This window comes from Puma concolor, chromosome B2 (genome assembly GCF_028749965.1).
Source record: "Puma concolor isolate L17-30 chromosome B2, mPumCon1.1.hap2, whole genome shotgun sequence".
NCBI classification, from domain to species: domain Eukaryota; kingdom Metazoa; phylum Chordata; class Mammalia; order Carnivora; family Felidae; genus Puma; species Puma concolor.
In genome coordinates, this window is record NC_141671.1 from 148902187 (window position 1) to 148914266 (window position 12080).

The window sequence follows — 12080 nt, forward strand, 5'->3', positions numbered from 1 at the left end:
GAAACACGTGTCGCTTGATAGGGCACCGGCAGTCCCGCTTTGACTGCTTTCGTGAATTGAGGACGTTCTCTTCTAATCTTCCGCCAGCGTGTCTAGGTTTCGGGTTCATAAATGTTTTTGTTTTGATGAAATTTCAGCTTCCAAAGTTGAGAGTTTCAGGACGTTTCCTATTCTGTTGAGTATACATGTCAGGCTTCTAGCTTATTTTGTCACATTGGTGCAAAAGACAGAAAGTTTTCAAAACTTCTTTTTGAAAAAAAGCTGACTTGGAGCGTATCTGAAAGCAGTGACCCTTCTGTGGAATTCTGTCCTTTTTACCTCGCTTGCTTGTTCCTGCAGTATTTTTCTCTGTTGATTTCATATGTGAGTTCAGAGAGAGCAGTAGGTGATAGTGTTTTCAACCCCACTTTTCCTTTCGATATATTTGTGCATGCTTTCATAAACTTTAAAGAGGGTTGCTTTTTTTCATTTTGAGGCGATCTAAGCTCGACATGTCTTAGGAACATAATCTCCTATTTAAATTACTGGCTTTTTATTTTGTTTTTTTTAAAGTAGAATTTTAAAGTCTTAGCCAGCTTGCCAGAGCATAGGCAGTTTAGTGGGTCGGAAGCGGTTGCTTTACAAATGATTGGCTTTAATTTATTCACGAGAATGAGTATGTCATTAACAATCATATATTTAGGAATGGGACGTTTTACGTATTGCTTTCTCTATGAAGAAGTTAAATTCGTACAGATGCAGGAAATTTATATGAATTTGTACAGATGCAGGAAATTTGTATGAAAGTAGTTTGTTGACTAGCATAATACAGTAAAAATCCCTCTTTTAATTTGAAACTTAAGCTACTCTAGAAGTATACCAAAACTGTATTTCTGTGGACTCCCGATTGCAAAATATTTTTTAACCTCTTTTAATGCGAGTGTTTCCATGTGCTTTTGCATGTACCTTTAGTCTCATGGTATCTTAAAACCATAGATATATCGAATATATGAACTAAGTGTAACCTATTTTAATGGTCGCGTTCTTTTTGTTGTTGTTTTTTATAGTGGCTTGTTAATTTTTGCACATTTATTCTTAATCACACTGGGAAAGGGGAAGCCGTTTGCATTTGATCGGTGTGCTTTGGCACTTTGTGTGATCCGCGCATGTACTAATGATTTCCTTTTATTTTTCCTCTTTCCTGCTTTTCCTTTCTTTTTCCTACTTCCCTCTCACCTTCCACATTTTACACTGCTATCTCTGTGCTTCCTCCTACATTTCTTTGCTCACTGTAGCAGCCCTTGCCTTTTCTCTTGCAGCGACAGCCCAGGCTGCTCCGAGGATCATCACTGGGCCTGCGCCTGTTCTCCCACCAGCTGCCCTGCGCACTCCTACGCCAGCCGGCCCTACCATAATGCCTTTGATCAGACAGATACAGACCGCTGTCATGCCGAACGGAACTCCTCACCCAACTGCTGCAATAGTTCCTCCGGGGCCCGAGGCTGGTTTAATCTACACGCCCTACGAGTACCCCTACACGTTGGCGCCAGCTACATCAATCCTTGAGTATCCTATTGAACCTAGTGGTGTATTAGGTAAGTTGTTCCCCCTGTGCGGTCAGCACTAGTTTCCTGCATAGCATTTGTGCCTCAGACTTGGAAGCGGTTGTCTCCGTTTTAGCGAGGCGAGACAAGTTGCCATTAGGAAGACTGAAGCCTAAAGTTTGTCTTTATTTCAGCCTCTCTTAATGGTCCCCTCTTAAAATAACTGCATCTTACTAAGTTTGCTCAGATTCTCGTTGGTGACTCAGATCCACGTTAAACAGAAAATCCTTTTCACGGTTGACATTGACGGTGACGTCATTCTGAGTTGGGCCTGTCCCCTCCGTTGGCTCCACTGCCCACAGTTAGAGCCCTTCCGTCTCAGAGATGTATTTAATTTGTCAACTAAATTTTAAAATTCCATGTGAAAATATTTTGAGGTCTTTGAAAAACTGCTGTTATTGTCTGTGTGTTTTCTAATATTTGTGATCGCTTAAAATATGAAAAGGACCAGGTCAACTGGTTGGATTCTTCAGGTTTCCTCTTTTGTTGAAGTTCTAGTTAATATTAAACATACGAGAAGCTCCTACTTTCTGTAGTACAGTATGGAATTAATGAGTAAATACCAAGTCACTGTTTTAGGATCACATTTGAGGCAGAAATTAAGATCATACTATGAACGCTTGGTTTTACATGAACAAAAAGTGGTGTACTTGAAAAAGACATTACTGATGCCTTTTTTTTATAGAGTGGATTGAAATGCCAGTCATGCCTGATATTTCAGCCCATTGACTTGCTGGATGAAGGACTAGAATACAGCAGCTGTTATAACACGACCAGTCAATGTGGGACAAACTCTTTCCGTGCTGCCCCTTTGTTTTACCAGACAGAATTTGAATACTTTTTTTCTTGAATTGTATGTGACCTTGGTGCCGCATGCATGCTGTGGACTCGTAGGACTTTGATCTTTTAAGTTCTGGGTTTTTTTTTTCCAGCATTAATAATGATTTATAAAAATTTGAAAGTCTTTCATGAACCCGGACACTAAGATTTAAACTTGAAACTTCATTGTTCAATTAAAGAAAGCCACGATGCTCTGTATGTTATCTGTGTGTGTGCACGCACTCAGGTGCCTTCTGTTTCATGAGCAAATACATTTGATTGTACATGGTTTCCGTTTATCTCTAAATCGTTGTATAAAGTATCTTAGGTCAGAATTATACTCTAGATAGAGCTGTTGACGAGAGGCTTGTTTTCTGTTGCACATTTCTTGAAGCATTTTTAAAATAACATGTAACATGTAACCTGTTTACGTTTTCCTTTCTGTTAACGCTCTGTCCCGCGGCCCCACGCCTGCTCCTTTAGTCTCAGAGCTCCTCTCTGCTGCACGCACAGCGTCTGTTCGAGGAGTTTGTTGCTTCCTGCAGGGCTGGCACTCTGAGCCACCAGCTGCTGTTCCAGCACTCTCGGTGCAAGATCTTGCTGATTTTGCCTCGTGCAATTATACTTGTACAAGATTAGTTTATCTAAAATGCAAGAAGGGGTGATGGACCAGTTTACTGCTTAGAAACAGCAAGAGGCACTGCAGTCTCTCATTTTAAAGCAATGTGTTTTTTGTTGTGTTGGGAAATTTTTATTTATAATACTTAATTATTAGACTGACAAAATTAAAAGCGAAATATACAGATACCTAATTGGCCTTCATAAAATGAATAATAATGAGTACTAAGTGACCAAAATCCATTCAGAGTCTTCCTTCTCGCTTTGCCACCTAAGCAGTAAAACATGACATTGACCACTTGGAGAACTGAGAAAATTATTTCAAATTGCTAAGTTATAATAAATTTGCACACAGATAACATGCATGATATATATCAAGTTTCACATCCTATTATTTTAAAATAAGCAGTGCCCTTCAAAACAGATGCAGACATGTGTGTTGGTGGTAGTGAGGAGATTGGTATTAGCATCAAGTCTTCATTGGTGACTAATTTTTAATTCCCTTCCTTTTATCTTTAGGTATGGCTTTCCCAACGAAAGGCTAAGAATTCAAGAACGGTCTTAACTGAACCCTCATCAGATCTGAATTTAACAAATGCTTAGTCTCAGCAGCCTCCGGGGGGGTGGGGGGGAGCTTAGCCTAGCAGTCAGTGACTCACTTGCACTTTTTGCACACTGATAGAAAGTAAAAGTATGTTATTAATTTGGTTTAGTCTGTAATCTTACAAAGTAACGGTGATTTATAAAGGAGTGTATAGTGTACTGACTGCTAAGGGCACTACACTGTTTGCTTTACTAATCACCTAATTCATTGCAGTTCATACTTATTGACTCAGAGTTTCGAACCACAATCTGTAGGCTGTAAGAGTTGCTTTTAAACCTTTTTAAGCGATAAACTCTGGAAGTGGTCTTAAGGTTAGCAAATAATTGTCAGTATTAAGCATGGCATTATTGAAGTGGTCCTGCTGCGAGAAAGGCACTTCAGTGAATATGTGACTAGTAAAGCTGAAATATGTTTGGATCTAATAGAGTTCACGAAACACTGTACCTTGGGATTGTGAATGAACGCGTAAAACAGGTTAAGGCCAAGATGTTTGAGATGAATGCAATATTAATAGACGCATATATACGCAACATATTATGGTTAATTTTAAAACTACTGTGCCTTAACATGTTTCTTAAGAGGAAACTTTTGTAGTAAAATGAACCTTTGAAATCCATTTTGATAAACCTGCTGTTTAATGTTTGTTTTCTTTTCCCTTGTGAATGTTTTCTAACTTTGTCTTGGTAATTGCAATTTAACTAGGTGCGGTGGCTACTAAAGTTCGAAGGCACGATATGCGAGTCCATCCTTACCAAAGGATTGTGACCGCAGACCGAGGTTAGTTTAGTTCTGCAGTTCTTGTTTATAAGAAATGCGCTGGGTGTCCGTAAAATTTGCAACAGCACACCTGATGGAAAAATATAACTGCTTACCTGCACACTGTGTCTTTTCTTTTTCTAAATTAATTTGTCATAGTTGACAGATTTAAGGGTTGGGATTCTTTCCTCTCCTTTTCCTCTCCTCTCCTCTCCCCTCTCCTCTCCCCTCCTCTCCCCTCTCCTCTCCCCTCTCCTCTCCCCTCCCCTCTCCCCTCCCCTCCCCCCTCCCCTCCCCTCCCCCTCCCCTCCTCTCCCCTCTCCTCTCCTCTCCTCTCCCCTCCCCTCCCCTCTCCCCCCCTCCCCTCCCCCTCCCCCCTCCCCTCCCTTCTCCCCCTCCCCCTCCCCTTCCTTCCCCTCCCCTCCTTTCTTTCCCTTTCCTTTTTTTTTTGTGTTCCCTTCATATTTTAACTTATTAAATCCTATATTAGTATGTACTGTGATTTATTCCTACTAAAACATGAATTGGTCCATGTGGGGAGGTATTAAATTTTGATGTTGCCTTAATTATTTTTCAGTAATAACTTTTGCTAAAATATACCTTGTAATTGTTGTGAAATTTTGGGTTGGTTTTGCAAAATGAACTGAGCGGATGGTGCTTTAATGAGAGAAGTAAAGGAATATATGCCTCCTGTGTCCTTGTGGAGAAAACTGAAGATTTAGTTTCCATTTTCCTTTTTATTAAGATACTTGGGCCACTGTGTAAACATGAGGGTGTGCATGTCGAGCACTTAGCTGAAATCAAGAAAGTAAGGACTGTGAAGATTTTTTATGAATGAGAAAATCAGTTCCCTTTTATTCTTACATTCTCTTGCCAAAATGGATCCTTCGATTTTTGTCATTTGCTGCTAAAATATATTATCTGAAGGTAAACTATCTCTTGAAGGTCTATGGAGACATGAATCCAGCTTTGAATATCTTTTTTGACTAACCTGTGACTGGAAAATAAGTCTTCATTTTTCTCCTTTTCAACACTTGCAATTTGTGTCCTATATATGCCCTTGGACCCTTTTATAAATTATTTATGTTTATTGAGGAGTGTTATTTTCGGTTTATTGACATTGAATTGTTTTCTTAGTGTGTCACCACAAGGTAAGAATCTGAAGCAAGGTGGAAAAAGATCTTTGAAGAGCTTCTGTTGCACATGTATTACTTACTAATTAATTTGATCGAAGTCTCTCATGCTAGTGGGAAAAGTGAGGGATTTATCCACTCCTGTCCTACACCTTCTGTGAATTTAAGAACGACCTACCTGCTTCACATGGTTCTCTTGAATACTGATGATAAACATTGGACACAACTGTTGTCCACGTCAGAATAAAATACTTTCCAAAGACACTGATGATACTTCTTTAGCATCAGACATAATTCAAAGAGCCTTGAATCGAAGACTTTTAACGTATACGTATGTTACTTAACGATTATTCAGTGAATGAAATAAATAGTCCCCAAGCTCCAAGCTCAGTGATGACCTGTGACAGTAGGACACCGTGGAGGTGTGCACTGCCCCTGTGTGCCTCCTTCTTGCAGAACGAGTCTCCTCGTGAAGGAGGACCTTGCTTTTAAAAGTCACTTTAGATTGAAAGAAACCCAATAATCCCGTGAATAATCTGAAGTCTGTTTCACATTGTTAATGTCTGCAATAGTTTGAAAGAGTGTTTTTAAGTAGTTTTTCTTCTATTAACCTTTCCCTGCCTGCCCCTTTTTAGGAGGTTTCTCGTAATTTTGTTTTAACACAGTAATTATTGGTGACTCAGTGCTCCAGTGCCTTGAGATGGCAAAAACAATATTAAGAAGATTTTATAGTACTTGGAAATGACATCACATTCCATGCATGGCTCTTTTGTAGTTATATGTGTTTGTGATTAGTCTTCTCACTTTTATTGAAAATGCAATGTCAGCAAACCGAAAAGCTACCTTTTTTTTTTTTTTTCTTTTTTTTTTCCTTTAAATAACAGAATACTTGTATACTGCTGTTATGATCACTGTATGCACTCATTGGGTCTAAGGGAGATGTCTGAAGTCCTTCATTTAAATTATTTTATGATACTACTGTTTTCTCTATTTTTGAGGTGTTTTGTTTTTGTTTTTGTTTTTTTTTTTTTTGAAGGGAAGATTAATATAAACATTCACTTTTAATGCAAGGAAACTCAGCCCTTGGACGCATAACCATGTAATTTTATATATGCATTTAGAGTACTGCATGGTTGACAAATATGTAGTTCTTTACTAAAAATAAACCCACTTCGACACCTATTTCAAAACTGAATTTGAAGCCTGTAAAAGACCAACTGACTTGTTAGTCGTAGTGAACCATAAGTGATTTTGCACGGTGGACACACCTGTGTGTACTGTGGGAGGCCAGGACTTGGCAGAGGACGTGTTCTAGATGTTCTGGTGTACATAGAAGTGGTAGTTGGCTTTGTTTCTTCCACACAAAAAAACATAATCAGAGCTTTTCTGAGTAATGATTTTATAAAAACCATTTACATAATTTGTATAAGAAACTTAATACAATTTTAATCAAAATCTTAAGTAATATCAAAAATGCTTTAAGATTCTGTATTTTGGGAGTGACTATGAAGTGGTATGACTACATCTTGTTAAATATTTATTTTCTTCTTTAATTTTGGAATAGCAAGTTTTATTTTGAATAAAATTCCACTTATTTTTAAGAAATTCAGGGAAGATTTGGTCCCATTGAAGATACAGTATTTTTGTAGTATTTATAAACTATCCTAAATGATAGACTCTAGAAAGCATTTTTGTTACATGAAAGTAAACCAGTCCATTATATAGATTATTTCAAATAACTCTGTGAACATTATACCCACTGGGTCTCGATTTATGGAGTGGCACGGAGTCTACCTTCGCACTGAATAGTTTTTCATTCACATCTCCTCTGCCTTAGTCACAATGGCAACAGTACAGAAAATTCTCTCAAACCTCAGAATAGAGTAGAAATAATTAAGCTGTTGAATGAGTCTTAAAAATCATACTACTGTTAAGTGGACCAAGTTTGGGGAAGCAGAATGTGACAGAGGTTGATTATAAGGAAGGAACAACTCGAGGACACTGGGCACGATAACTTTCCACTTGAGAACTACTTTGTGTTTTACTGTAATTTTTTTAATTTTTTTTTGTTCTGTTTGTTATTTTGCAAAAGAAAATAGTATTTACAGGTGGCTTCTTTTAAAATATAAAATATAAAGCAGGAATGTATATGAAATGTCAGATTTTATTGTATTTGCAGAGTATTAGCTTTGAAATTGAATAAAGAAAGCTGTTTGTAGTTTTAAAATGCCTTATTGGTATCAATTAGAAATTTCTTCTATTTTTTGATGTACTTAGAGCTTTTTGAGTATAGAATTTTAAATGGCAGGATTTTACAGTGTTTACATGCCAGTGCATTTTATAAGTGTTCTATATGTGTAAAATAGTATTTTCAACTGGAAAGTGCTGGCTGGTGCGAAAGGCCTGGCCTTTTTCTGGTTCCCATGACGTTGCCTCCACCGCTAGACTACAGTTTAGTATTGCTTTGTATCATAAGGCCAAGAAATTCCATGTTGTTTGTAAATAGAATAATTGAAAAAGCAATAAACATTTATTGAACAAAAGAAACCTTGTTTGGCCCAGAGTTTATGTTGAACCAAATTGTTCATAGGAATTTAAATTTCCTTAGATTCATTTCTGTTGATCATCAGTTATTAATAATCACATCCATCATTAATAGTTGCTTTGATGCTTGCCTCTGAGAGAATACTAATGCTTAATAGCAGTCAGATACTGATAACTGCACTGACTGTTTCAGAATTCTGTTTATCAAACCTATTCATTGTTGTTGTTCTCCAGTTTCCTCCATTGACTGCTACTAACTATTAGTTGTTAGTTGTATTTTATTTCTATTTTTTCTTGTTAACCAGTTTTTGTTTGTTTTTTTTTTTTTGGTGGGAGTGGGCTCTCCTTCATTTGTTCAAATCATGATATGAAACTGTCATGATTTTTATTGTATTCTGTAGATGGTGTCAATCAGTTTGTCAGAATTAAACATGCTTTTTTTTTATTAGTTGTGATTAGTTTTTCATGTTGTCATTAAGCCGTCACTAGCTGAAACTAATCTCTTCTCTATCTTTTCTTTTCTTTTTTTTTTTTTTGTTTTTTTTTTGTTTGTTTTTTTGTTTTTTTTTTTTTTGTTTTGTTTTGTTTTGTTTTTTGTTTCTAACCACCCAGCCGCCACCGGCAACTAACCTATGACCTTCTGACCTCTGAACTCTTCACCCAATGATGACCTGACCATGCCTGCCTGCTGATCAGTTAACTGGTAATCGCCTTTGCTTGCCTGTCGTCAGTGCAGCGAGCTGAGGCACTTGTCCGTTCGTCTTACCATCTAACCAAACAAAAGACAAAGAAATTGTTGTCCTCCGACTCAGCTTTTGGTTTTTCTTTCTGTTTGGGTGAAAGTGGTTCTAGAACCTGCACTGAATAGTAGTAAAGCAATAAGGCCCAATTCATCCCACAGCACTGATCATCTTTTCACGTCCTACCCTAAGCGAACGGTAAGAAGGCCTCACTTCAGAAGGGGAGACAGATGGCCCTTAACTACTCAGTGACAGAGGCAGTTACTGTGAGAGACTTGTAGGAACCTTCTTCTCATAGCGAGCACAGCTCTCTGAATGTACCGTGTGATGATGCATCATGCATGGACCTTTGGTCAGGGACGCCATTGGTGAAGTGACTTCAAAAAGTATTCAAAATTTGATACGCTGTTTAGTCACTACAGTGCCCTCAAAGGGCAGAAGTTGCAGCCTTTTTTATATTGCCTGCCAAAATTGAAAGTATTAGCAGTGTGCCATGAGAGATCAGCCTGACAAGGAATTTTGAGAAGTAATGCAAAGAACAAAAACTGCAACACTATTTTTAAAAAGATAAATAATATCTGAGTTAAAATTACTGAACCTTTATTTTACAACCTCCTTTAAAAACTATACGAGAACAAGGTACATGCATTATGTGTCACATTACTGGGCAAACTGTTCAAATATTTTTTTTAAACCTCCCTGTATAGAAAAAAACAAAAATCATTAAGGATGTAAAAGCCATGCTTGCCTATTTGCTGTATACATGTAATGAAATTGTAGATAAAAGTGTAGTGCATTGAAACAAATGAACAAAAAGTAGATACTTTTACTATACAAGGGTGCTGGTGCAGAAAAAAATATATATATTTTTGGAAATGTAGCATTTTATACTTTCAAGTGTTATAAAAAAAAAAAGAAAAAGAACAAAGAAACCCTTTATTTCATTAAATGATTTTTTCTGGTGGTTGTCAAGAAACAAAAGACCAAAAGAGCCTTTTTGTCTTTCTTTTTTATTTTTTAAGTATTGGAATAAGTCTAAAGAAAAGAAAGTGCCTTATTTTCCTTCATGGTCATTTAGTCAAGTGTCTTGTAAGATCAGCTCCTCCCTCAGAATACAAGTTAATGCATGTTTACTCAGTCGCCCGCCCAGTATGTGAAAGAAGATTTGAGGGGAGACCAATGAGTTGATGGTTTGAATTATATGATTTTTGCCACGTACCTTGATACAAATTTGCCAAATCTGATACTGTGAAAAATTTGATAACTTTTCTAATGCCTGGTGAGTAAGTTTTAAAACATCATTCTTTTAAAATCATTACTGAGTGCTCTTGGTTACTGTGATATTTAAAGTTAGCCCAACAGGTTCTAAGATGAAAATTATGTGTGATCGGAACATCAATTTGCAGACAAAATTAGAACTTTATTTTATTCAGAGAAGGAGGGGTGTGCTGAATTCTTTCTTACTAAATTGGAGATAAATAGTATTCTTAGCAGACTTTTTCACAAAAAATGAATCTTTGTGATTTTCCTTCAGGATAACAGTATTTTTTAATGGCCCAAATTTAACCAGACTTCTTTCTACCCTACCCGATTACTTGGGTGGTCTTTTTCTTTGGTGGCTTTTAGTGACCCAAGCGGCCCCTCCCACCCCTCCCCCGCCCCCCCACACACCTGTTTGTTTGTTTTCACTTTAAAAAAACTGGCACACTGTGCATGTAAATGCTCAACTACATGTGACTTTAAGCTTCCGGTTTCTCACGAATTTCAGTTTCGTAGTTGAAACGGTTTGTGCGCAGAGCCCGACCACGTCCGAACACTTGAGTAAATCGCCCATAACTGCTCAGTATCAGATGTGGCAGATTTCAAGTGGCAGTGGATCCCCAGCTCATCGGCTCACTCCCTCCCGCATCCCTTCACAGCTTCACAGTCAAAGGTCAGCAGTGAGCGCAGTAAGCACCTTCGTGGTGACCTCCATCATCTTGTCTCACTTGGAAACCGTTTTCAGTTCATTTACTATGCAATAGACATTCATTGTTTTGTATTCAGCTAGCGTTGGTTTCATGTGCCACTGCTTTGTCTTTCTGTTACACATACAGTCGTTTTGATTTATTTACGATATATGCTGTGCCATTTTGATTTTTATTTTGGTTGGTTGGTTGAATAAATTTGCGACACTCGAACACTTGAGGTGATAGTAGTTTAAAACCAGTACCAGTATTTGACCCAGTCTCATCTCAACTGTGTTACACCTGGACATTTTAGATGTTTATCAAAGGTCTTTTATGGGGAAGAAAGTAAATGTATGGGATAAATGTGTGACGTTTCTAAGTAATGTTGGCTCTGAACAAACTTTTGGAAACTTAGTTGATAAAATTTTGGATCAACTGAAAAAAAAGCATGACTTTTGAAATCTCTGAATGCCTTGGTTCTCAGTATTATCATTCTTTATTGAATTTATTTCTTATTAAAATATGTAGTTTTTAAGACTTCTTTTCTGACAGTATTATGTAATTTTTTAGCGTGGGTAGATGGGAGTGTCGCTTGTATGTTACCGTACAGCCGACATGTATTTTTGTCAATTCTTTATTATCTTAGTAGTTTCATGCTGTGTATGTATCATAACCAACCTATTGCCTATGAGAAACATGTAAGATAATGTATTTACAGCCATTGTTACAAGTTTATAATGTATTTTTCTATCTTGTTTTATATGTATGTTATATAACATTCAAAAAGAATTTTTTTCTTGATTGAGAAAAGGATACAAAATGCAGAATCCACAATTTTGATAACTGAAAATTGCCACTTGTTTTGCAGTACTTTATTATATTGGGTGTCTTGTCTTTCTTGGGCTTTTAGTTTAGCTAATGAATGAATACATTAGACACTTTTGGGTTTTAGTTGGGATTTTACATAGCTTGCATTTTAATTCTTTGGTTCTTTGCTGTTTCTATTAACCCATAGCATTATTTTAATAAATGTTATAATACCAACCTACTAACTCTGGACTATGTCTGTTTATTAACCTTTACGTGTTTAATAATTAAAATAAACAAATAAAGACAAAAGAATGTAAAGTCTTGAGTTACTGGACTAACCCTGAAGAACGTGACCACAGATAACCTAGCGTGACTTGTTTTTATGTTGTTTGTCAGCCTACAATTACGCGCACTACTGTTAAAATCGGCTTCGGTTATTCTGGCCTTTTACCATGGGGGTAGGTGCCAGGAGAGACGGGAACAAAGTAGCGGTGGTTTGAGGCGGTCTTCTAGTCTTGCCACTT

General features: G+C 37.2%; 1 protein-coding gene across 7 annotated transcripts in view; it reads left to right on the forward strand.

The window, feature by feature from the left end:
* Positions 1 to 11794, forward strand: part of QKI (QKI, KH domain containing RNA binding) — a 152756-nt gene extending 140962 nt beyond the window's left edge. For 2 of the 7 annotated variants that reach the window (XM_086708289.1, XM_086708292.1), the window contains exons 6-8: positions 1275 to 1574; positions 4327 to 4401; positions 8670 to 11794. In XM_086708289.1, the coding sequence (XP_086564415.1) occupies positions 1275 to 1574; positions 4327 to 4401; positions 8670 to 8686 (392 nt within the window). In that variant the 3' untranslated portion in view covers positions 8687 to 11794. Of the gene's footprint in view, positions 1 to 1274; positions 1575 to 2268; positions 2829 to 3539; positions 4402 to 8669 lie in introns of those variants that run through there. The other 5 variants (XR_015251712.1, XM_086708287.1, XM_086708288.1 and 2 more) reach the window with 5 other exon arrangements.
* The last annotated feature ends 286 nt before the right edge of the window (positions 11795 to 12080 follow it).